We start from the raw sequence: 25,741 nt of genomic DNA on the forward strand, positions 1-25,741 counted from the left end.
TACTCACGCTTTTTCCACTACTGCCTTACATCTTAAATGTTTGGCTGTTGTGAAGGAAATAACAACCATGTTGCAATGCCACTCCCAGGAAGAGAGATGTTTAAGGAAAAAAAATAGTTACAATGATTCAGTGATCTGTATATTTCATAATAAGCTTGGAAATGTGTGCCAACATTATGAACTGAAATACTTAAACAGATGTAAAAATCCTAAATCAGATATTGCTGTTGGTTCTACCCTGACAATGTATGCTAGTGAAGAATGATCTGCTTACAAAATGAATAGATGATCTAAATATAGATTGCAGTTGATTACACTTTTAATACAAGACATTGCGGCAGTGAAGTTCAGTCACCCTGCTGAACTAGTTGGTCCAGCTGAGGAATCTGTTTTGGCGATCAAATGAATCTAAGCAGCGAATGCAGTTCCTGGTCGGGATCCTGTTTGGGGGAATGTCATCAAGTCATGTGGCACCAATTCATCGGCTCCGGTGAAAGTAAGGCTCTCTATTAGCACTAAAGCTGAAGCATAAAAAACAACATTTTTCTTCCATGTGCAGCCACAGTGCATGTTTATTTTTTGGATGGGAAATGAGATTGATGATTTAGTATGAATCCACACAATGAGTTTAAAAACAGGAAACAAATAGCAATAAATACACAAATCAAAAACCTGGTTTAATAACAGAAGGTTTATCAACCTGCAACAGGATTGACTTTAAATCTTAACAATTTAATTTATCTTTTCCGGCTTTTAAGGAACCCGACACACTAATCCACTGTTTGCAAAACACAACATGTGGTCACCTATGCGTCAATAGTCTGGGAGCGGTGTGCACTCATCCAGCCATTGTAGGGCTCATCTGCAGTATATTTGCATAAGGTGTGTATGCATGGTGAGCCTACAAAGCTGCTGTTGGCATCTATCACTTTGAGACAGATTAGAATTAAAGAGGCAACGCTTACATGCATCAAGTTTAAACAGTTTGATATTTTTATGCTTATTTGCCAAAAGTCATCACAACTCTTAGCAAGAAAAATAAACAAGTGTATTTTCCTAATCCTTGAACTACTCCCAAAAAGAAAGGCCATTTATATTCACAGCACATTTCATATTTCCCCATCATTATCATACAATAGTCATATGTCACAACACAACAAAGTTATAGTCCAACTTTAAAAATGTAAAAATGCCCAGATAAGGTTGTTTTGTTTACAGAGTTAATAGAAAAGACTATTATTCAGTAGTACATTTTGGGGCTTTATTAAGCTGTGAGCAGTTATAGAAAGGCTCCAGGATTTGAGCGAGGATCTTTGAGATTTCTGTATCTGTGGGCGAGCCAAACTCCAAAAATCTGAAATTAAAATAAAATGAGCGTGAAGAAGTGTGCGAAATACAGGGGGACTAAAACTTGAGGCCTTCTGACAAACACATTTTTGGAGGGTCACAAAACATTTAAAAATATTAATTTGTCACTTATAAAAATAATTATCACTTTAAAATAAAAAAAAAAAGATTGTGTCCAACAGTATTATTCAAATGCAAAACATCCATCCATTATCCGAACCGCTTATCCTCTTTAGGGTAAGCGGTCAAGCTGTCAAGGGGCGAAGGCAGGGTTCACCCTGGACAAGTCGCCAGTCCATCACAGAGCAGACAGAGACAGACAACCATTTACGTTAACATTTACACCTACGGGCAATTTAGAGTCTAATTAACCTACGCTGCATTTCTTTGGACTGCGGGAGGAACCCGGAGAGAACCCACGCTGACACGGTGAGAACATGCAAACTCCACACAGAAGGACCTGCCAGACCAGTATCCAAACCCCACCCAGACCAGGAGCTGAACACCAGACATTCTTGCTGTGCGGCGTCAGTGCTAGCCGCTACACCACCGTGCAAAACATTTATTCACAAATATTAACACAGAAGATTATTATCGTTGCATTTCTTTTCATAATGTGTGGCTGTTTCTAGAAAAGGTCTTCTTCCATTACTGGCGCTATCACAAATGGTCCACAATGCAAACGTTGTGTTTAGAAAATCTCACGTTATCCTCAACAACCTGGAAAGCAGCAGGCCTATTCTAATTTAAATTAACGTCAAATTTTCTTTTTAATCTCACGCTCAAGACCTGCTGTCCATAAACTAGATGGAATCTACAGGGACACACAAGGCTTAAAGGGAGTAAGAGTGAGTGAGTGTGTCGTGTCGATTCTGTTGCAGGACAGTTGTTGCATGTTCTTGTAATCTTGAGGGCTGTATGGTGTATTGAGTGTAAGGCCCAATCCCAATCTCCACCCTAAACCTCTAAGTCCTGAACCCTCAGGGACTCACTGCATCAGCTGCTAACTGCTTGAGTGTGCTAGTCTGTGAGGGCTTGAGCTGGTATGAATATGAATGGGACAGCACTTTACTGCAACATCACGTGACTACATTAAAAAAATAGTGTACAATTGTGTTTTTTATTATTATTATTATTATTATTATTATTATTATTATTATTATTATTATTATTATTATTATTATTCACTGGTTTGAACATCTTCTTCACAAGATGAGAAGTATTTTTTAACTATTTATTTACTTGTTTTTCTCAAAATGAAATAAATGACAAATATATATATATATTCTGCTTGCATTTCTCTAATTCATGTGTTTTTATGTTCCATAATGTTGGAAAGGTATTTTACATGGCTAAATGCCCACGTGTCTCATTGTTTACCATTGTTTTTTTTACATCTCCATTCTTCCATTGGGAACTGCATGTTTAACCTCATGTGGCAATGCATTATGGGTAATTCCCTTAGGCAAAGTCAGCATATAATGTTGACTTACGCAAAGGTTCATAAAGGGCTAAAAATGTCCGCCACAAAGCCCTCAGGCACTCCACAATTTGACAATGGGACACCCCTAAACCCTCAAGGACTTTGCGGGAGCGCGCCTCAAAGTCCATGAATCCGTAAGGGTGGAGATTGGGCCTAAGACTTCAGTACCCACATCACATTTTACTGACCTCTGTAAAGCTGAAGAAGAGTCCGATGCCGCCCACAAAGCGCAGCACATCTCCCGCAGTCTGCTGGATGGTGCTCGAGCATGTGTCGCAAACAATCGTAGAGGGCATGTTATAGCAACTCTAAAAGTAGTAAGGGTTGAAAATGACAACTGTCAGAGACATCACCGTGAAAATGAAAAGAATGTAAAAATAAAAAAGACAATTCAAAGCTGATTAACTTACAGCAGCACAAGAGCCATTGTAGGGAATAGAATTGAAGCCACAACAGTTGAGGGTTTTTTCCACGTCCCTTTGAGTAGCCTCAGATTTGTTCCATCCAACCTCCAGCAGATGGTTCTGTGAATGAGAATCACCCGACCTGGTTGTATTCATATTTCATTTTATATTTCAAAAGCATGAGCAAAAAAGTCATGAGGGATGAAGAAGAATAAACATTATTTGTGCAATTATTACATTTTTTCAATTCTACACTTTTAGGAACATTTACCCGTGTGAGAGTATTTTAACGTTTACCGAAATGCATGTCGACAAAATAAACATACCTGTTGGTCTTTATTCAGAGCCAGACAAGCACAGGACACAGAAAACTGCATGATAAACACTATTAACAGGATTATCATGTACTGTAACAAGTTTAGGAAGTCAACATTGGGTCAAATTTGAAATCCTGTTTTGCTGCTTCACAAACCATTAAAGAAAGGAGAATTACAACACAAGCTCGTGAAAGGAATGAATACCTCCAGGGATGTGGGTAATTGACTTTATTTACTCTTACAACCAAACCAAAGGATACGAAGAAGAGCAGGACCTGGTGGTGCTTCAGGGCACCGCACAGTCCCACAAAGGCAACCAGGAACAGGAAGATGCCCACGCTGATGACCCCTGCCACCACCCTGATGCTGGAAACCAGGTCGAACCATTTCCCACAGGCTGCCACTCCGATCAGCAGCAGACTCACAAGCTGAAGAGGAAGTAAACAACGCAGCCATGGGGACAAGAAGGAAGTACAATCAATGTCATCAGGATGTCTGCAATTAGAATTTCCCACAAGCTTTATCTGATTGTTAGAACCCAAAGAAATCAGTTACTACCATATGTGACAAAGTATAACACAAATAATATTGGAAAAGCTGGAACTTACCGTTACAACGCAAACCTTTAACTTAGATGTGCATCTGTTCATTTATTTATAATTACAACGTTTTAAAAGTATGGAGAACAGGAGGAACAGTTGTGCATGTAGATAGCAGCTCTCGAGTTACTATACACAAGTAAGGTATACACGTATTAATTACTACATGAAATGAATTAGTGTAAGTGTAAAGCAGTATTTTGTGTTTAAATAAGTTGTTCAGAGTTACAACTTCCGTTGAAAGAGGTAAAACAATCAAGTATTATACAAGTTTAAATATTCTCTGAATAAATCCACCGTAATCTACCAACCTGGACCATGAACTTGGCCTAATCTTTACCACCAACGCTTGACGCTTATCCGTTTCCACAACCAGGAAACTGGTTCCGAAAACAACCGAAACATTGTAATCGCTTTTCGTCTAAAACTAAATATTAGCGCAAGTCACGACGGAAGCGGAGACAGTTGTTGCTCTCTTAAAGGAGTTGTTTCGGTTATTTTCCATCGGTATAGCAGCTGTGGGTTCATACTTACAACATAAAGTACATTCAGAGCGCTGAGTGCGTTCTTGGTGCAAATAAATCCTCCGCACACCATCGCTGCTCGCCGGTGCAGTGAATAAATAAACGTCTACTTCTCCAGGCTTCTGCGGTCGGTCTCGAGGCTCTCTTGATCTGCAGGTGCAAACGTTTCCTGAACAGATCCTGTCCGCTGATTGGTCCGTTGTCTTTATTACGCATACGTCATTTTAGTAGTCTCTATCAGGTACTAATTAACCCAGTTCACTGAGTCACTCGGGGTAAAAGACTACTAAAGATCTCATCTATAATTTGAGGCAACAATTATTCACCTATCACATTTTCATGAGCATATGTATAATTGTATAGTTAATTGTTTACACAACAAAACCGATTTAAAGTAGTTCACAATAGTGTTAAAGAATTAAGGACTGTTTTAAATGACTGATGTATTAGACTGCATTAAATTTAGCAAGGTTACCTTGTGTGTAAACTGTGTCAGACTACATACAGTTTTAGATCGCCATCTACTGGTGTTTTCGAGTAACGTCAGGAAGGTCAACTCTGCTTTTGTGCGACTGAAGTCTCTCGTTCCATCATCTCTTCCAGTGGGATCACTTTAGCTCATCTTTGCTTTTGACGTGCGATTGATCTCAGGTATTGTTGGCCTGGTTTGGTAAAATCAGATCGTCATAATAAACTTTATCTGTTTAAAAAAATAATGTTTTAAAATTAAAATTGCTTGAGGAAGTCATAAGTCAGTGACAGGCAGAAACTGCGGTCAAGTGAGCCCTCATCCGCCGAGTGAGCCACACGCATGAAAATAAATGACCGGTATGAAATAAACGTTATGAAATAAATGTTACGGTATGGTGGTCTACGGTGGCTTAGATAGCAGAAAAAGCATTTAAACGTAATTTCCCAATATCCAAATATTTAAACAACAAGTAGAATTACAACGCAGCCTTGTTCATGCTGACCTCTGCCATGCACATGAGTATGGCCATGAGATTTTACAGTACAGTTTTGGAGAAAACTGGCTTTACAAAAAGGCTTTACCAGAAATTAAGGATCTGCTTTTAGTCACTTTTCTCCAAAACTGTACAGTAAAATCTTAAAGCCATGATATGGACATAATAGAGGCCCCCTTGAACAGGACCGCGTTATGATTTTACTTTACGAATGTATGGATCTGTTTTTATAGCAGGTTGAATATTGGAAATTGTGACATTATGAATATCATTATGTCATTGAAGCTGACTTTGAAGTCACGTTTCTCTGAAACTGTACAGTAAAATCCTAAAGCCATAAATATGGACATAGCAGAGCCCCCCACCCCCTACTGAAGAGGACTGTGTTATTATTTTACTTTACACACTTATGGATCTGTTTTTATGGCAGTTTGAATATTGGAAATTGTGACATTATGAATATCATTTTGTCATTGAAGCTGACTTTGAAGTCACTTTTCTCCAAAACTGTACAGTTAAATCTCAGAGCCATACACATGGACATAGCAGGTTTCACGTTGTACAAGACTGCTACATACTTTGTATTTACAGTTTAAGGATATGCTGTTTGAATATGAATATCATCATTGCATTTGAGCTTTTGAGCTCGGCTTCTCTGGCTTCTCTGTGCTGCGTACCGCCGCCGTACCGTAACACCTTGAATAGAGGTGCATTCAGATTGGCAATTGAGGCTCACTTGACTGCAGTAAGAGCAAGTTAATTTTATGAATGAGGAAAAACCCTTTTACTCAATGTTTGGATTAATATAATAGGCTTTGTGTTTGTAAAACGTTAAAAAATAAGTAGAAAGTTGTCCAAAAAAACATCAAACCCCAAAAAGCACCACTGAGTCATTCTTACAACATTCTACCAAAAAGAAGAAGTGAGGGTTGTGGTCACTCACAGTTGGTTTCTCCGTCTCCGTCTCCAAACTAAAGTTCACTCACAATAACCGTCTGTGGTGGTTTGAGTTTTATGCTGCTGTCTTTGAGATAAAGGGACTCCGTCTCTGAGAAACCTGACCAGATAATGGAGGAAGAACTGCATTACGTGACGGTGACGTTCAAGACTGAAGGTTTCTCTGCACCGGGTCAGTCACTGCCTATTCTGTTTTTGTTGTACTTTTATGACAGACTTATTCTGTCTGCTGTCTAACTAAGCTGTTGACAGTAGTAGAAAGTATATTTTACCAAATTTCCCCTTGGCGATGAATGAAGTATTAATCCTTTATATTTACTCCAGTAAAGTAATTGTCTTTTACTTCACTTTTTCTATCCCCTGCTACTTCAAACCTGCACCCTATTATATTTGATTACATTTGTTTGATTTTTATACATATACATTTGTAAAGTAATATTTTTACATTGCAAAAATAAGTTGTACATATAGCTGATAAGCTATCTGATGTTTGTGAACATAGCATTTTAGCATTTGCAACATTTGAGATTCCAAATTCACAGAAGACTATTGCCTCCACACATCGCCCAAAATGGGGACGGCTGAGTTGCTCATTGTATACATTGCAGAGTATGAAATTTAGTTAAATTACCCGGATCCTCCAGCAATCTTCTATCATAAAGAAGCAGGCTAACACTTCCTTTAACCCTGCCTCGGGCTCCATCACATGAACGAAGGAAGGAAAATAACTCTGGATTCAGCTATTACAACTTTCAGGCCCTAATAATTAAAATAATGACTGTTCAAGCGTTTTTACTGGGAAGCTTATTTTAATTATCCGTTGGGTACAGACTGGTCTGTCCTAATTTGCGTCAATGGTAAGAAGTTTGTTTGGGTCCAGATTAGTGGAAGTTCCACAGCTTTGCAGTTTTGAAAGTTTCAAATCTCAGAACCTAAAGTTCTCTTTTCCTTCAACTCTTTTGTATTTTTTGCAGAGAAACCAAGCAACCCAGAAATAATCTATGATGAGGTGAAGACATGCAAGGAACAGGCATGGGATACAAAATGTGCTATAGCAGGTTATTTATGGTTTACCTTGATTCACAAACATAAAATATGATTGAAGATGATGACTATTTGCTATAAATTTGTATAATACATGTATTGTTTTTTTTGCTCTTGGTAGATATTATGAAGAAAGTTCCACTGTGCACAATGCTGCATCTGGTGGCAGCAGGTTTGGGTATTATTTGTGTCATCTTGTTGTCGGCCGTCATCACAGTCAGTATCTACTGTAAGTCTGTCTACCTGTTTTTAAGGACTTTCAAGGCTGATTGATATTAAAAGTAAGTGCAACAGTAACGGTTTCTTCCCTAACTTCAGTCAGCACGGCCATGTCAGAGCAGCACAGAGAGAACATCAACTTAACAGCACAGAATCGGCAGATGTGGACAGAAATGACCAACTTAGAGAGACAGACAGAAGAGCTGACCAGAGAGAGAGACAAGCTCAACTGGACCGTCGGAGTCATTCTGGACTTTGAGAACTTCCCAGTGAACACACACTGCCCACAGAAAGGTGAAAACATAGTGTAGTACATTTACTCAAGTGCTGTACTTTATACAAAGTCAGAGTATGTATACTTTACTTTCCATTTTATGTCACTTGTAACTTTATGTCTGATGGCTTTAGTTACATTTCGGATCACAATTTTTCCCGTCAAGTGAAAACCATTAATCTCCAAATTTGGTGAGTTTGAATTTGAATGTTTGCGATAAACAGAAGAAGGGAACCTTCTTTTATGAATTGCATCTAAAAAGCCTCTTGGATCAGCTGGAAAATAGTTGAAAAAAAGGCTTTTAGAGACGGATGGTTCTCACAGGACAGCGACGCTAAACACATATGATGATTTCATGAAATATGATGCATTGCTGTAGATTAAACTGCAATTAGAGTTGGAATTAACACAATCATTTACTTTTAAGGTTTGAATGTTGTCATTCCACTTATGACATTTAGAATTGTATACATTTTTGCTCGAGAACATTGATTAAGCACGATTCATCTTTCAGAGTTTGGGCTTCATGGCACAAATATATGTTTTATTTAAGTGGAATTATCTGTTTAAAGAGAGTGATACAAGTCTTTAATCCCACAATATAAATAAAAATGTTATCTGCAATAGACAAGGATTCTGATTTGTCTCCTTGTTTCAGTGTGTAAGCCTTGCCTGGATGGCTGGGTGCTCTTCCAGTCGAACTGTTACATGTTTTCAACGTCTGATTATTACTACGACTGGAGGAGTTGGGAGACAAGCCGCGATCAATGCAAACAAATGAAGGCAGATCTGGTGGTGATTGAAAGCCAAGAGGAACAGGCAAGACTGATTTTAGTTTATTTTCTATTTTTCTATATCTTTGTGTCATGTGTTCACATCATGCAGTTCATACATATATGTATGTAATCCATTCATTCTAGTAATCTAAATATAATGTTGTATACACCATACAGTATAACCACAAAAATCACACCTAAGCTTCACAGCTAAATGTTCATTTTAAAATATCCTGTATGTTTATTATTAGTATTTCTCTCATGTCTTTTCATGTGTATTTTTCATCTTTGTGAAGCACAATGTATTGCATCTTTCTGTACAAATTTTGCTACAAAGGACAAAGAGATCATTTTGTTTCAATTATCACCTGCTTAACAAATGTAGGAATTCATTAATAACCACACAAAATACTACAATGATGAAAGCCATGGCTATTGGATCGGCTTGACCAAAATGGACACATGGACGTGGGTAGATGGAAGCAACTATCCTGTGACGTAAGTGCAGAAAAACACCCACACGCACGCACGCATGCACACACGCACACACGCACACACGCACACACGCACACAGACGCAATTCCTTAAAAGATTCCACTTACAGCATTTTAACCTGAGTGAATCGTGGCCACAGTAATTCAGACACAATACTTTAACTTTATTCAAAACAAACCAGACCTTCAGCAAGAGGATAGGCAGGATTTCCCTCCTATAGGCTACGTGTTGCACTCTGTGTTGCTCGGTTGGAGAAGAATCTGACAGACAGGGCAAAAGAGGCAAACATTGTCCATGTTCTTAAAATGGCAGATGGTGAAAAGCAGATGGAGAAATCCCCATCAACATCTCCCTCAATAACGCAAAAGACAAAAACTTTTGACAAAAGAAGCAAAAGGAAGGAAGCAACTGTATACTGTAGCATTAAATTAATAGTTGAGGGTGAATGTGTTAATTTGCTTTCTTGTTGAGAGTTAGACAAAGCAATTAATGCCTCTCTTGTGTACAAACATCTCCTCCTTCTCATTTAACTTTCCACAAAAGCCACTATAGGCCTATTTCCCAAAACGTTGGGAAGCACAGATTGATATTGTGTGATTTATTTTCTTCATCAGGTACTGGAAAACACAAGAAGCCGGCTACTCAGTATCTTGTGGTCTAATTCAGCCACGAGCCGACCCACTGGCCAACTGGCACAAAGCCAGCTGTGGCATGAGGAACCGCTGGATCTGTGAAACCAGAGCCTTGCTAAAACCAGATTCGGACTCTGCTGCTTTATCAATATAGGTGATATAACGTTAAATGAATATAGCTCTCGAATATGGATGTCAAAACGGATACATGGTGTTTTCCCTGGTTTTTGTATTTATTTGTTTTACTAAAGATGTTAGCACATTGTTGTCTTTTTCTAATGTGTAGTATCCCTTTCTACAAATGTTACAGAGTACATTTTGAGTTATATATGACAATATATAAAAGAGATGAGAAAGAAAACTGATTAAAGACTATATAAATCATCTCTCTCTCTCTCTCTCTCTCTCTCTCTCTCTCTCTCTCTCTCTCTCTCTCTCTCTCTCTCTCTCTCTCTCTCTCTCTCTTCTATTAACTGCATTAACATTTCCTAAGAATTAAATAGTGTGATGTTTTATATTTTTCTTATTGTCAATAAATCCCATTAAAAAGACCGAAACCATACCTGATCTATCTGTTTTGCTTTTCAAACTCCCCGTTCCCCCCTTTGATATACTGCTATAGGCCTAGACTGCTGAGGGCATCTTAGGATACACTGAGCTCCTCCTCTCCTCTTCTTGACCATAAATGATTATTGTGTATTCACCCACTGCTGAAAGTATCTCCAACAAACACACAATGTACTGCAATCTGTTTTAGGAAACTACTGGGTCTTCTGAAAAACTTCTGCTGTTGCACAAGTTTGTCCACTCATTGTTACAGAAGCAGATGTACTTTTGACAACACACAATACATCTTGTGTAATCAATGCCCATAAAACCACCTCTAGCGTCACTGTTTGAGGTTGTCTGGTAAAAACGTGTCATAATGCAAACTGTTAGTTCTCCATGAGGTAGTTCTGCAACATTTTGTTCAATCACAACTACTACACCCATTCTCTGCACTGAAGCAAGTGCAGTGATCTATGCCGTGATGGAGGAAGAAATCGTCTATTCTACGGTGGTTTTTAATAATCGTAGTACAGCTCCAAAGGGTAAGTGACTCCTGCTTTTTATGACGCTTGCAGTCACAAAAATGAGTTGACTTTACTGGTCTGCAAGTTTCCCTTCCATGCTATATATACGTACCACTCACAACACGTTTTTTCCCACAGCATAATGTCCAGTCTCTCTTCTTCATAGTTTGTATGCTGTGCAATAGAAAAGAAAATCATTTTTAGACATAATAAACAATCTTCATCTTCAAGACCTGCTTTGTTGCAACAAACAAATCTGAAAATTGAAATGAAATATGTTAGACTGCCTCTTAACTGCTTCATGTCTTGCCCGACATCACTTGCAATGGCTCATATCAAATTGCCCGTACATATACAGGACTAGAACAAACATATATGTATTTTACAACATGTGGGATGTTGTTTCTACTGTGTACTTTTAGAATGTCATCAAGTAATCTTTGACTGGATTATAATTGTTTTGTTAACACGACAACATGTAATCTTTTACTTCCCAAACCTGATGATCACAATATTATACAGGACATACTTGACATCAATCACGCAACCTACATTTAATCACTGCTCTCTAATTATTTTTTTGTATTGTTTCTGTTGTTCAGAGAAAAAAGAGAACCCGATAAATGATTTCAAAGTGAAACCTAAAGAGGCTGCTACCGTACTGAGTAAGTTATCTCATCTGTTGACTTCCCTATTTTCCATTTCATCAATGAAGTTACACAACAGTATCAACCAGAATATTCTCAACAATGCTAAAAGTAAAAATTCACACTTTATGATGATGTATTAGTTTCAAATATATATTATTTAAATAACGCTAAATCAGCTCTTTTTGACTAGCTTGAAGTCTTTTAGCATCCAACTTGAATTTTAAATTAATCTGAACAAAACATCAATAATGATTTCTTACATGACCCATATGATTGGAGAAGTGATAATAGTAGTATAGGTCACAATTTGCATGGGTCAAAAATAATAAGTTACAGTTGTATTATAATACAAAATCACAAAACATTTTTTCCATAATAATAACAATTAGTTTTTTTCACTAAAGCAGATGGCAAAGCAGCTACACGGCCTCACTCTGCTGTGTTGGCGGCGTGTTTGGGAACACTTTGTGTCCTGGTGGCGAGCATCAGTGTCATTATCTACTGTGAGTTTCATCAACACATGTTCAATTAATAATTACAACATCACATTTGGACCAACTGACTCAGTCTGGGATGTTTTTGTTTTGTATTATGAGTTCAGCTCTGTCTGAATTGTGCCTGTTGCCAGTCTGTATTTTACAATTATGTGGGTTTTGACTGGCTGATTGACTGACTAAAGTGCTTTCTCCTTCACACTTTAGTGAGTGTTGCAATAAAAGAACAGAGAGCAAACCTCAACAACCTCACAGCAGAACATGAGCTGCTGATCGAGGAGAGGAGCATCTTAAGCCGAGTCACAACTGAACAGAGAGCAAACCTCAGCAACCTCAAAGCAGAACATGAGCTGCTGATCGTGGAGAGGAACAGCTTAATCCGAGACACAGACAATCTCAACTGGACGCTGAGAGTCATCCGAAAATTTAACACCTTTCCAGTGAATGACTACTGCCCAGATGACAGTAAGAGCGTCCTGCTTTGTTGACCATGTCTAGTTCTTAAACCACATTAGCTCACTACGAATACATCCATTTATTTTAAAAACATAAGTAGGGGTGATTATATGTTAATACTCTGCTGTTCAATGAAAGCTGAGGACAGCAGTTGGCTTAAAAAGTATTTTCTCAGAGTACTTGTGAAACTGTGCCAACAGTAGGATGAAATACAAACATTTTGAAATATATTGCCAGGGAAGAGGAGAGGAGGAGGGAGGGGGGACAGGAAGGCAAGACCTCTTTACCTAAAACGGTGGCACTCTGTCAACTATTATCTCAGTGATCCCGGAGGAAATAACAATCCTCATCCGATATGAGTATAATGTCTTCTGTCTTTTATCTGGCCCCGGGCTAAATCTTTAGGATTTTTTAAATATCGAGTTAAGTTATAGGTTTGGGCCAGGGTGTTTTTACAGCTCTATGCTGTCAGGTCCCCACAGTGGGCTGTAACTTGTCTCAACTCGTATAGCGAGTGTGTGCATCGTCTACACCTTCCCTGTGTCTGTTTGACACCATCTCATCATCACTGCACAGTTTCCCCCCAAAGATACTTACCTTAAGTCTCTTCGGTAGATTCAGTCATCACTTCTGTATCTCACAGTTGGTGCACAGGGAAAGAGCGTTACATTGTTCTAAAGAACCAGAACTTTGTTTGGCGTCAGTCACTCACTCAATCGTAAGGCTGAGATTTTTTATTTGCGCTCCAATCACTTACAACAATTTCAACTCAATGAAACAGTGCTCAGTGTAAAAATTAAAAAGAAGAAAGGAAGAGCAGCTGTTGTTGGTATTTTATCGGTTTAAATATAACATGCAGAGCTTGTAGTTGTTATACTGGATGCAGAAAAATACTTAATACTTTTAAAATCACTTATTTTCTTAAATTACATTTGTGTTTTAGTCTTGTTTAATTTCTGTTTTTTTTGTTTTTTCAAAGGCTGTCAGCCATGTCAGAAAGACTGGATTCAGTTCCAGGAGAAGTGCTACCTGTTTTACAATAAAAACTTACATTGGAAAACATGGAGAGAAAGCAAGAGGTATTGCCAAAATGCAGCTGCAGATCTGGTTGTTATTGATAATCTGCATGAACAGGTGAGCTCAAACACTATAAAGACACAGTAACTCAAGAGTTTAGTTCAAATTAAGATCAAGAGACTAAATGGTAATTCAAAGTATCCAGGATGCAAAAAAAAGAAAGAAATTCACATAACAACCATAATGCAATGGAGAAAAAAGTATGTTTTTTATAATGTCTGATCAGAATCCATGTGGTGTTTTTGATGATCTGTCGCTGTATGATTGACAGACATTCCTCACTAATCACATCAAGTTCTACTACGACAAGTATCATGGATATTGGCTTGGGTTACATGAAAACCAAGACAACAACTGGGTCTGGGTTGATGGAAAAAATGCTACTCTTGGGTAAGAAAGTCTTTTTATTTTTCATTCATCATAATTCATCATCCAGCAGATCTCACCTGTCAACAATCTTATGATGACCGCACTACAGCTGTTTTTTAAAATCAGGACACCTTTTACTTGAAAGAATTTTGACCAAAACAACACTTAAACTGAAATATATGTTTAAGACTGATTTATCTTACTTAATTTAAAAGGAAAACACATGTAAAAAATAATGTTATTTTCTCTTCAGCTCAATACCCCAAAGTCCTAATCGTGTCCGCTTACACATTTACTCGCCTTTTTGCAAAGATTTAGAATTTAAGATTGAGAACATTTGATGTCACAGTCAGTGTCTTTGTGCAAAGCTAAGTGAGCACACTTAGCTTAGCACAAATACCTCAAGTTCTTAAAATGCTCAGACATAATTATTTTGTCATAATATGTACTTCTTCATGGGCAGCAGAGGTATAATATCCTGACTGGTACTGATATTCATGTTGTGTCGTTGAAGGTACTGGCAAAAGAGAGACTTTGGTAAGTTTGACGACTGTGGACTGATGATCCCCAGTATGGACCTTACCACCAACTGGGCTGCAGCAAACTGTTACATGAGAAACATATTCATCTGTGAGATTGACGTTCTGATATGGTCTATTTAGTGAGCGCTTTGTTTGCTTTCATATAGTATTCTCGCCCTTCACGCTGCATGCAAAACGGCATCATCACCAATTTTGGAGAAATAAAAACATTCACATTCATTTAATCATCTATCAGTGTAATCGTCTTTGAACTATTGCAACTATATCAGTGACCTTTACTGGAAGTATCAATGCTATTCAATGTAGCATCATTGACCTAAAAACACATCAGTCAATGGAACATGTGAAGTGTTTATGTTTCAAACTCAAAAGCCTTTCAGCAAGTGGCCTTGTGCAACGTCTACGCAGAACATTACATTAATAAATTGTGTTCCTGCGCTGGCTCGCTGTACGTTGTGTGCTCAGTGTTACATAAAGACCAGTGTGTCAACACACGTTGTGCAAAGAAGTTCACATTTGGGCTCAGGGTTTCTTTAAGCTCCATGACCTTTTAGCTTCCCCTGTAATTTATATTTTTGAATATTGTGTAGTTTGTCACTCATGTTCTCCCACCAACCCTAATTAACAAACTATTTCATAAAATGTTTTCCAGAAACAATAGGCAATAAGGGGAAATTTAAAGCAATGTTTTTTTTTTATGTATTCTTATTTCTAATTCGTTACCTAAAGTTCATTGGAATTCTGTGTGTAAGGAGGACCTAGCAAAATAAGCGTTTTTATTGTATAATATCTTGAATCTTGATGGTATGATCATATGAAAATTAATCAAGTATCACCGGTGGAAACAGGACTTGTGAAACTGGTGTGTGTGTATATCTATCTCTAGATCTATATCTATCTCTAGATCTATATCTATCTCTAGATCTATATATCTATATATAGTTAGTTACATTACTCTGAAAAAAAACTGTATTACCTGTATTTTGTTTTTACACTCAAGACAGATTCACACTTGTGAAACATTAATCAAGTTTGACAACAAATTTTCAATAAATAAATCACAAAAAATGTATGTTAATTTGGAGTGTTTTTAAAGAATTTCAGTATCTGAAATCTATACATCTGGGAAAAAATTTAATCACACAATTGTAGATTGAGCAACATTTATATGAAGTTTAGAATTGTATGTAATGCCATTAGTTTAATTTGTGTCGTTAAAACACCTTCAAAAAGTTATTCAAGATGCAGAAAATTAGTGAAATCCTCACATTTCATATTATTTTTCTTTTAAGATGCATATTTTACATTAGTGGTAAACATAGGCAACTTGATATCAATTGGCTCCAGCTAAAATAATTGAAGGAGCACTGCTTAACAGCACTGCTATTAAACGCTACTCTTTTGACTTCTTTTTCTTCTTCTTTTTCTTTGGAGGAAGTGTCTCCTCATTTGTATCGACATGTGATTTGCCCATTTTACACTTCTTCCTTTTCTGCTTGACAGTTTCCTTCTCTGTAACTTCTGCTTCCTCCAATATAACTGCAACTGTTTTCTTGTGGGATTTTGTGCCACAGTCCTGGACCGGCTCTGATTGGCTGGATTCTGTTCCGTTACTCTCCTTTTCCTCAGCAGGTTCACTGTGGGTTTTACAATATTTCCTCTTCTTCCTCTTTACTTTCGTATGCATCTCAACAGTCTCCTCCTGGCTCCTGCTCTCTGCTGCAGGTCTTTCTTCTGCGTTCTGCTCTGCTCTGTTTTTTTTCTTTTTAGTTTTCCTCTTTGTTTTATGAGAATGGTCTGCTTCACTGTTTTCTACAAAGATTACATCTTCTTCCTCAGTGGAAATTAGATGAGTTATTTCTTCAATGTCCTTGCAAGTTTTGTTTTTCTTCATCTTTTTGGGTTCAAAATCCGTTTCAAGAGTTACAGATGCGCCACGATCTCCTAGCTCAATCCCAGTGGATCTCTTCTTTTTAATCTTTTTCGTCTGAGAGTCCCTCACCGTTTCTTCCTGCCGCTCAGCTGTCGAGTCAGCTGACTGCGAGGTTGGTGGAGTCGGTGTAACACAAACCGGAGTAACACTTGCCGTTTGGCTCTTCTTGCTGTACTTAGCCATGAACTCAGCTTCCTGCTGCTCTAGCCGGGCTAACTTGGCACTCATGGTCAAGCCATGCCTGGCTCCTCTAGAAAAACACAAGAGAAATTAGATCCATTTCTACTGACTTATTTTGGATTACAAAATACTTCATAATCAACGTACTTATGAGCCGTGCGTCCTCCACAAACCCTAATCAGATCAGCATCAGAGATCCTGTTGAGTATTAATTAATAACTTAAACACTGTTAAAACAGTTACAAGAATAACATTAAATATTAATTAAAAGCTGATTGGTTATAAAGAAATTCAAAAGCTGCCCAACTTTTGAGAAAAGAAACTTTATAAATCTCATCGATATCTGCATCAGATAAAGCTCTCACTTTGTGGTGCTGGAGAGGTCCAATTTCTGGTCGTTGTCCTCGTCCGAGCTACTACTGTCTGAGCTGCAAGCCTTTGGATCTGGCTGCTCCTGACCAGACAGCAGTGTGGCTGACTGAGAGAGACGCATGGACAGTGACAGTCATTGTCGGGTCTGACCAGAAACATTTGAAAGCCAAAAATGTACAGAAAAGTGTCTTTCAGCCTGTTTTTAGTAGTGAATTTAATCTACTAAAAGATAAAAGACAGATGATATTCTACTTCTCTCTTTAACAAATCCTATTAAAAAGACCTAAACCAACAATTAACTCATCCCACTAAATGTTGCCTATGTATCCTATTCCTCTTTGCCATTTACAAAGAAATTACCTTGACAAAGCATCCATAAAGTTTGGCCTTAGCCAGAGCAGCTTTCCGGGGCTTTTTATTGGAGATTGTTCCATCATCATCCTCCACCATCTTCTTCAACTGGATACCGTTCTGGATCACACAGAAAACCATAGAACTCCTGACCTTCTTCCCAAGACTAACAGCAGATTTCAAAGCTTTGTTGTTTTTGAGGAAAAAGAGTTTTAGTTGAAAGTGACTGAAAGGTTAGTTCAATTGTAACTTACACCCGCTACACCGAGCGGTGCAGGAGACAGAGCAACAGAATCATCAGGGACCCAAAAACACAAACTGTTCTACCTACTGCCATCATGCAAATGGTCCGCAGCATCCGCTCCTCTGTATACTTGCATTATTTTCTTTTTGTACAAATTTATTTAGTCTTGTTGAAGGGAGCCTGATATCTAAGATTATCATTGCCGATGATTGCTTATATGTAGTTGTTTTGCATAGGGCAATAAATACCGTAATATTTGAAGTTTAGTTCCTAGTTTAAGGACCTAAATATGGCTTTTTTTAACGCTTCAACGTTGTTGCTTTGAGCCACAAAGCTGCTTCTAAAAACGGTGTCCCAACAGTGTGCATATTGCAGCTACATTCACAAGTGGAGGCGGTGAATCCGTGAGTGTTAAGTGTGCCCACTCATGAATCAGCTAGTACCCTTTGCAAATGCTTGACTAATACAAGAGCTGAATATAACAAGCGATAGTCATCTCATTATCACAAAAACAGATTACACAACTCACCTAAATTAACATAAAAATATCACTCATTACTTTATGAATAAAAATGTCCCTTGATCATTTTGTGTGAAGTCCCGGAGACTGTCTGTTGTTCAGTTAGGACAAGGTAGGTAGGACTTACCTGATCAGATTCCACCCGCAGATTGGAAGAGGCCTTATTAAAGACATGATCCCACCAGTGAAAGGTGAACTGCTCCCCTTCCTTATGACCAACCTGGAAGAGAAAAGCAACATGTGAGTCTATAAAACAGAGTTTACACGACACAACTGATGGATGAGAGGAGAGCACACGCTACATAAAACCATAAGTCACTCACCCCTCCTTTGTCACATTTCACTTTGATCTTGATAGCTTCTGATATGCCATTCTCACTTCGGCCCAATCCTTTACCTGAGGAGAGTGGACTGGATAAGAGATCTATGGCTGCATCTGACACACTGACACGGCTGAATAGTTTTACAAAAGACATGCAAGTATCTTACCTTGTTCCCAGCCGTGACGCAGGAGTTGCTTCTCTGCAAACTTTAAGCCGTGACTTTTCTCTGGTACAACTTCTGCCATCTGTTTAGGACAGCAAAATTGAATCGTTTACTTTTTTAAATTTCTAACACATAACACACAACAACATTAGAGGTAGGGTACCCAAAACAGTTTTTCCGACAGGGAACTGAGCGTGCGAGAAATAAAGCTTCACTGGTAAAATAATGACATTATCAATAATGACATGACTGTTAAAGTGCACGCGGACATCGAACTGTGCTCTTATAAACTAGATTAAGTGCTCCTTAATGCGTTGAGAAAAGTATATTAATTCTTAAGATGACTAAACCAAAGAAAATAGTTGAAATGAAAAAATTAAGAACAGTCATAAAGCTGAAAACAGCGCTGTTTTTATGAGTTTATGAAAAGTTGACTTTTTGGATTAACGTGGATCTCACAGGACAGCGACACGACAAACACATGACGACTGTATAGAATACGAAGCATTGCTGAGCATACATTTCCCAATATTATAAGAAATAAAATTAGCACAACCGTACACATGTACTGTGATAAAATGCAATATTCATAGTACATACATTAAAAACTAGAGCTTGGTTTGAAACAGTTAGAGATTATGCCTCAGTTTACTTACAATATCATACAATATTAGCACTGCTCCCTGTGTATTGTCACATTAACAAGAAGTCAAAGGTTTATTAAAAAATAAATTGAACTGCTAAGTGCACAAGTATTTCTGGTGGATGAATCACATTTTAATTTTCTGAGTTTTTTTTCTCCGACAGGACTGAGTTAATGCTAACATTAATGCACAACATAAAAAGCCAACTGCTGAACCCCTCAACACAACAAGTCGCTCACGTACTACACACAACGCTGACATGTCAAAAATGAAAACACGACAACATACCTCTGGACGACTTGATTCAATAAAACTGAATTATTACAACTGAACCAAGAAAACACGTTCATACGCGGCAGCAGCCATGAGGTTTCAGCAGATAGCTGACATGACACCGGAAATACGTCACTACGGCTACGCCTTCTTTTTCTTCTTCTCTGTGTCATTTACCAGTAGACACGCGTTCAGCAGGAGGACGAGACGCACACTTTGCGCTGTAGAATAAAAGCACGAACATATTTGTAAACCTGTATTACAATTATTAAAATACAATTTGAAGCCTATTAACTTGAAATAATATCTCCACCTTAAACTGTAATAAAACCCGTCGTGGAAACAGTATTAAAAGTCCTGAATTAGAATTATTGGTGGATTTATTTGTCACTAATGTTACAGATGTAAAGGTGAGGCTCATCTCAGCTGCTTTATATACTGCTCGGTGGCTAAATCTATCATGATTTAATATGAGCCATAGTGAATTCACCTTTTTTATTTAAATAATGTCATATACAAGTAACTAAAGCCGTCAAATAAACACTGTGGATGTAGTTTTGGGGAAGGAAAAATGTATTAATATAACATATTTTTCTAATGGCTCGTTCCAGCTGTTCGTTAAGCTAAATGGTTTTTATTTAAAAATTAAAACTCAATACTTTATGCTTTTCATGCCAGTACCATACCATCAGATGGAAATATTCTCTGATGTATTGTAATTATATGCACATTTCCCCCAAATTCTCCCTCACATTTAAAAACATTTTCACCTCAAGAATTTAAAAATAAATTATGCAGGTTTGATTTTAATGGTTGTCTCAGATCAGATAATATCGTCATAGCCATAAAACACCAGGATGGCAGTAGATGGCAGTGTTTAACACACACACACACACAAATAAAACATAGTTTTCACATTTTAATCTGAAAAGCCTCCCAGGTGCCAACACAAAATGCTAATTAGATTTTCAATATGAATTCCTAAAATGTATAAAATAAGTAATATGCAAAAAATATGAAATAAAATAAAGGGGTGTTTCTGGTTCATGCCTGCATGCAGAAGCAAAACTGATATGACGGTCTTCTCTCTGATCACAGCACATCTGATGGATGCATTATTCAACAAATTGCTTGCCAGATTCAGTATCTTCCTTTATGAGATTCATAGGCCAGTTCAGATGTTATCAAACCTGACTGAAAACAGGTTCAGACTCCACTTCCCAAAAAATGAGGGGAACAAAGATAATCTTATGGCACAATCAATAAAATAACAGCCACAAGGGACATATTTTCTCTTCCTTTTAGTTCTTTGAAGTACATTTATATGAGTATACTTTCATCCTGAAATACATAAATTAAATAACATTTTCAATGGAGGACTTTTACTTGTCATGGAGTGTAATACTTACTTAAAGTAACTACTAGGAACTTAAATTTTGTGTTGATTTTGATGGGCCATGTCGACGAAAGTGGTCAAAAGTTACATCCTGGATTGATCGCTGTCATCTTTAAATAACTTTTCTGACCTCACAAAGACAACTAACAGCACATCTGAGATGATGGCATCCCCTCAGCATGTGGCTTATGCACAGCCGCTACACCAACAGGAAACAATTTCATTTTCCCCTGTTTTTGGTTTCCGTGCATTGAGGATGTTTGTCCCAGCAGGCCTCCATCCATGAGTTGTTTATCTGTGTCACCACCCAGCAGGGGACGGACACCGGTCCCAAACAGGCTGGTTATCATGTCTGGCCTATACTGTTTGGGAGAAAGCCCTCTATAACGACTGTCTGCAAAGGCTGAGTGACAGAAAAGAAGGTTATAATAGACTATATCATGTGTGTGAGAGGAAGTGCAGAATGAGTATTTGGACCCTCCACATACTCTATTTGATGGTATATAGTTTCCAATTAAAGTGCATCTTCATGGTACAGCATACATATTGTATGCTACAGATAGTGCCCTCTCCTGTTTCAACATGACATTAAATCCAGATCCATTCAGAAACTTTTGAACTATAGGTTTTGAACAAGTAGAATGGCCTGCACAAACCCCATCCGACACCTCTGGGATAAACTGGAAGGCAGACTGTGAGACTAATGCGGCTTTTTAATGTGACTCTTTTTTGTGGCTGAATGGGAGCAAATCTCTGCAGCTGGGTTCCGAAAATCTGGTGTATTGTTTTAGCAGCAGTATAAAGTTCAGGTTCATTAAGGTGAATCAAATATATGTTAGTAGTTTCCTGTCAAAATCAATAAGGAAGAGTGGAGAACTGCAGATATTTTGGACCAGCTACTGCAATTTAAATTAAATCTGGTAGAAATTAATGATTCAACATAAATGCTCTCACAACATTTTTCATATAGAGCAAGTCTAGACCACGTCCTACTTTATATGATCATCTTGTTGTGAAGAGCAATACCACTGCAATATTTGTCTGTTCAATATAAGGCAAACATTTTCGGGGTAACAAGCAGAGACTCTATACTTCAGCACGTAACTCTTCCCGTCATCCCACAAATGGTTTGTATGGCTTATAAAATATGTATACAAAGTGTTAATTAATGGCATTTATATGTGGCAATTGTTACCATACCAGCTGTTTCCCCATGGTTACAGTCTTTGTGCTAAGCTAAGGTAGCTGCTGGCTGTAGCTTCATATTTACAGACATACATGGTATACAATTCCAAAACCATCAGGGAATAATACATATAAAGATCTGATGAACAAATGTCCTGCTATGAGTCAATCTATCCATCTATATTTAGACATTAAGGTCTACAGGTCGGTATAAGTAAAAAACAACTCTCACTATCTCCTCCCTTGACCTCCCTAAATCCCTTTTGTACCCCACCCCCCTCCGCTCCTCTCTCTCTCTCTCTCTCTCTCTCTCTCTCTCTCTCTCTCTCTCTCTCTCTCTCTCTCTCTCTTTCTCCTCCTCCTCCTCCTCCTCCTCCTCCTCCTCAGTCCCCTAGCTGTCACAGTTTTAGTTTTTTCCAGTTTCTTTGGCTCCACTTCAGGACCCTCCCCCGTTGGATGCGACTGGTCTCTTTTTCTTCTAAATGTTTACGCCGCGTGAAGATTTTGTGTAGCTATGAGATCCTAAAAACCAAGGCTTTTTTAAATTTTTATCTCCATCTCAATTGCGTCCATGGAAGTTGGTTTCTAATTGCGATATTACAAATTATAATCCGGGAGTTCTTGGCCGGCTGGCAAGGTGAGTAAAATACAGTGAACGACTCAAAAACAAAACGGGATTGTCACCGAGGCTTTGACGGTTTATTTGAGAGCCAAAGATTTGTGTGATAATTTGATGATACGTTACTGGTTAATATACTCGACGATACGTTTTAAACTGCTTACTTTCGCCTCGACTGTATGGAAATGTGCTGTTATGGAAAATAGTGCAACATGCAGCAGAATCTAGAGACTTAACATGGAAGTATCACAATCTTCTCTGAGTTTATGGTTACTTTTATGAACGCTGTAGTCATTTACGATGCATAAACATTTGAACGATTGCTGGTATTGATGCCCATCTGGTTCTGGCTCTGTTACAGATTTAAAATGTTGCTTAGAGCAGTGGTTGGAGAGAGATAAAGTACATTTATTAAAGTACTGTAAATACAACTTTACCTCAGGTACTAATAAAAAAGTATGACTTTATTTATACTTCTGTTGCACTTCAGTTCAGAGGAAAATACTTTGACATATGATGAGCTCATAAAATGTAAAATTTGTTTCGCTCTACCTAAACAGTAACATGCACACATCAATAGTAAAACACTCACAATGCCCATGTGTCAGGATTATTAGTATCGGATATACTTCCAAGTACTCTTTAAGCAGCATGGCCCCTTTTATACTGTTATACTACAGTATAATATTGTTGTACTATTACTAATCAATATCAATATTGATCAATATTATGTCAATAGCAAATGATAACTACTATACATTGCAATGTTTTATTTCTTTAAAGGCAATATGCTTTGTATTTAAACTCTACATTTGCAAGGTAAACAGTAACTGCAGCTGTTAAATAAATGTTAGGGAATAGAAGCAGAAAGTAGCATAAAAGAAGATACTTAAGTATAGTACAACAACATTAAAATGAGGTAAAGTATTTGAGTAAATGTATTTCTTTTTAACATTTATTGTGAAAGTGTGTTGTCACATTTCTTTACCGTTTTAACCTGTTTTATAGCTTTATGCAAAAAGACACTTAAATAAAATCATCTGTCCTTTCATTAAGTTACATTATTATTTGGAACACAAATCAATTATAAAAACTCAATTAAACCGCTTGCGCAATTGAGTTTTTTAGCATCTCTGGCTCTGCCTCAAAAACAATTGAGAGAGTCTGACTCAGAAAAGCTGTGAGTCTCTGGCAGGTCGCATCTATTGATTCTTTACAGAGGAAGTCACTGGGAGTAGGTCTGTTGTTTACTCAGTGACTCTTCCTCCTCCTCCTCCTCCTCCTTCTCCTCCTCCTCTTTGTTAATCTGAGTTCTGGACTCATCTCTCGGCCTGCGTTTCGGATCCCTGAGGAGCTGTGACTCAAGCCGATGAAACGTGGCGGCGAGGTGGCAGCAGCCCAAACAACTGTGTGACATCCTGAGCCCGATGGCGTGACTCAACTTTCATGTCCTGTCAGTGAAGTTAATCAGGTGAAGCAGATGGAGTGCTTTCTTTGTCTCTGCAGATGTGAGAGACTTCTGTGGGTCGTTGACAAATTTCATGCATGTGCTTACTCTGTTTGTACGAGTGTGTGTGACACTGAAAACAATATACACTCTGCTGTGTAAAGGCCCACTTATAAAAGGGAATATGATCCTATTGTGTCCTCATTTTGACAGTTTTTGTCTATCAAATCAATACAGGAAGCAGGTAAAGATCTGAAGTTTGTAAGGTGTTAAATTGTTTGGAAGCACTTAATTTAACACAAACTACTATGTATCACCAGGTTGTTGATAGTCACTTGTTGACAAATTGAATCACACGTTCAGTCTTGATCCTCTGCATGTCTAAAGTCATGAAATGATGGACTGTTGCATGTCAAAACACATCTTTTGGAAACAAGCTCACTGCTTTGCCTCAGCAGAGCTGTGAAATCACCCCGTAAATCCAGCATTTCTGCACTTAAACACTTATCTGTGCATTATGAATGAATGCCTTTTGATTAAGGACACCCCGGTACCCTTTAAGGTGTAGAAACATCTGTGAAAGAAAGCAAGATATGATTAACTATCAGAATAAATCTCAGCCACCTGGTTTGGACTCCTGAATTCACATCTGTTCTGGCAACTAAATATCATCTCTCTGACAGCAGACTGAATTTTCCTTTGTCATTCTCCAAGTATTCCTAAAAGTACCGTGCCATTTTGAAATGTGCTATTATAAATGTATGGTTTCATTTTCTTTCATTGGATTCTGCCTGTGAGAAGTAACTCAAATGCCCCCACTAAAACCATCTTTGTTTTTCTTCAGTGTCTTCATATGAGATCCTCATTAGTGGAAAATAGTATATCCCCCTTGAAAATGTGTCTGCCCTCCTCCAGACTGTTTCAGCTATCAGTAGTATAATGGAGACTAATTTCTCTTTTCTTTTGTCTGGTTGGACCACAAACTCTTCTTTGGTCTGACAGCTGGAGATCTGGCTCACTTACTATGTGTTTGTCCAGGAGAGGACTCGGGCTATGGCGAGCTATTGGATATGTTTTGTTTGGAGATGACACTGGCCAGAGATACAACGAGATAGAAAAGGAAAGAAGTAGAACGGAGGGAAGAGACATTAGTGTTAATTTGCTACCCCAGTGCCTGGATATTTTTTTTATTTATGGTAACTCCATACATGTTATCCACAGTTCCTGCATGTTGTCTTTTGAACGCCACAAACTTTCTTGACAAGTTTATATACAATGGCCACACAGCATTTGTGTGTTATTTAAGGGATATCACAGTGTTGTGTTATGCTTTGAAGCATGGACTTTGTGCTATTAAATTACTGGTGTTATTTTAAATGGTACTCTGCAAATTC

The 25,741-nt window shown here is 38.0% G+C and overlaps 5 protein-coding genes across 6 annotated transcripts in view; 3 read left to right on the top strand and 2 right to left on the bottom strand.

The window, feature by feature from the left end:
• Positions 1 to 1,088: 1,088 nt before the first annotated feature.
• On the bottom strand, positions 1,089 to 4,813 carry tspan13a (tetraspanin 13a). The gene is made up of 6 exons (XM_068570185.1): positions 4,685 to 4,813; positions 3,812 to 3,979; positions 3,561 to 3,641; positions 3,241 to 3,354; positions 3,019 to 3,138; positions 1,089 to 1,354 (listed from the first exon to the last, which is right to left on the bottom strand). The coding sequence occupies exons 1-6, from the start codon at positions 4,745 to 4,747 to the stop codon at positions 1,280 to 1,282; spliced, it is 621 nt and encodes a 206-aa protein (XP_068426286.1). The 5' UTR covers positions 4,748 to 4,813; the 3' UTR covers positions 1,089 to 1,279.
• A 1,893-nt stretch (positions 4,814 to 6,706) lies between these two features.
• Positions 6,707 to 10,190, top strand: LOC137781182 (asialoglycoprotein receptor 2-like). Its single transcript, XM_068569778.1, has 7 exons — positions 6,707 to 6,768; positions 7,571 to 7,654; positions 7,762 to 7,869; positions 7,959 to 8,153; positions 8,792 to 8,952; positions 9,295 to 9,407; positions 10,019 to 10,190. Exons 1-7 carry the CDS (start codon positions 6,708 to 6,710, stop codon positions 10,188 to 10,190), a joined length of 894 nt encoding a protein of 297 aa, XP_068425879.1. The 5' UTR covers position 6,707.
• Positions 10,191 to 11,066: 876 nt separating this feature from the next.
• LOC137781183 (C-type lectin domain family 4 member D-like) lies at positions 11,067 to 14,865 on the top strand. The gene is made up of 8 exons (XM_068569779.1): positions 11,067 to 11,127; positions 11,712 to 11,774; positions 12,167 to 12,262; positions 12,461 to 12,552; positions 12,619 to 12,718; positions 13,689 to 13,843; positions 14,058 to 14,176; positions 14,670 to 14,865. The coding sequence occupies exons 1-8, from the start codon at positions 11,067 to 11,069 to the stop codon at positions 14,815 to 14,817; spliced, it is 834 nt and encodes a 277-aa protein (XP_068425880.1). The 3' UTR covers positions 14,818 to 14,865.
• On the bottom strand, positions 14,258 to 19,834 carry gpatch4 (G patch domain containing 4). Its single transcript, XM_068568938.1, has 8 exons — positions 19,716 to 19,834; positions 18,787 to 18,865; positions 18,621 to 18,694; positions 18,425 to 18,517; positions 17,543 to 17,653; positions 17,176 to 17,288; positions 16,958 to 17,008; positions 14,258 to 16,880 (listed from the first exon to the last, which is right to left on the bottom strand). Exons 2-8 carry the CDS (start codon positions 18,863 to 18,865, stop codon positions 16,091 to 16,093), a joined length of 1,311 nt encoding a protein of 436 aa, XP_068425039.1. The 5' UTR covers positions 19,716 to 19,834; the 3' UTR covers positions 14,258 to 16,090.
• A 2,886-nt stretch (positions 19,835 to 22,720) lies between these two features.
• Positions 22,721 to 25,741, top strand: part of pear1 (platelet endothelial aggregation receptor 1) — a 43,640-nt gene continuing 40,619 nt past the window's right edge. The window contains exons 1-2 of one of the 2 annotated variants that reach the window (XM_068569202.1): positions 22,721 to 22,918; positions 24,212 to 24,371. The gene's annotated coding sequence lies outside the window, so the exon portion shown is untranslated. The remainder of the gene's footprint in view (positions 22,919 to 24,211; positions 24,372 to 25,741) is intronic. The other variant, XM_068569203.1, reaches the window with a different exon arrangement.

Source organism: Clinocottus analis, unplaced genomic scaffold (assembly GCF_023055335.1).
Source record: "Clinocottus analis isolate CAN_PGR_092001 unplaced genomic scaffold, fCliAna1.0.p SCAF_9, whole genome shotgun sequence".
In the NCBI taxonomy this organism is placed as follows: domain Eukaryota; kingdom Metazoa; phylum Chordata; class Actinopteri; order Perciformes; family Cottidae; genus Clinocottus; species Clinocottus analis.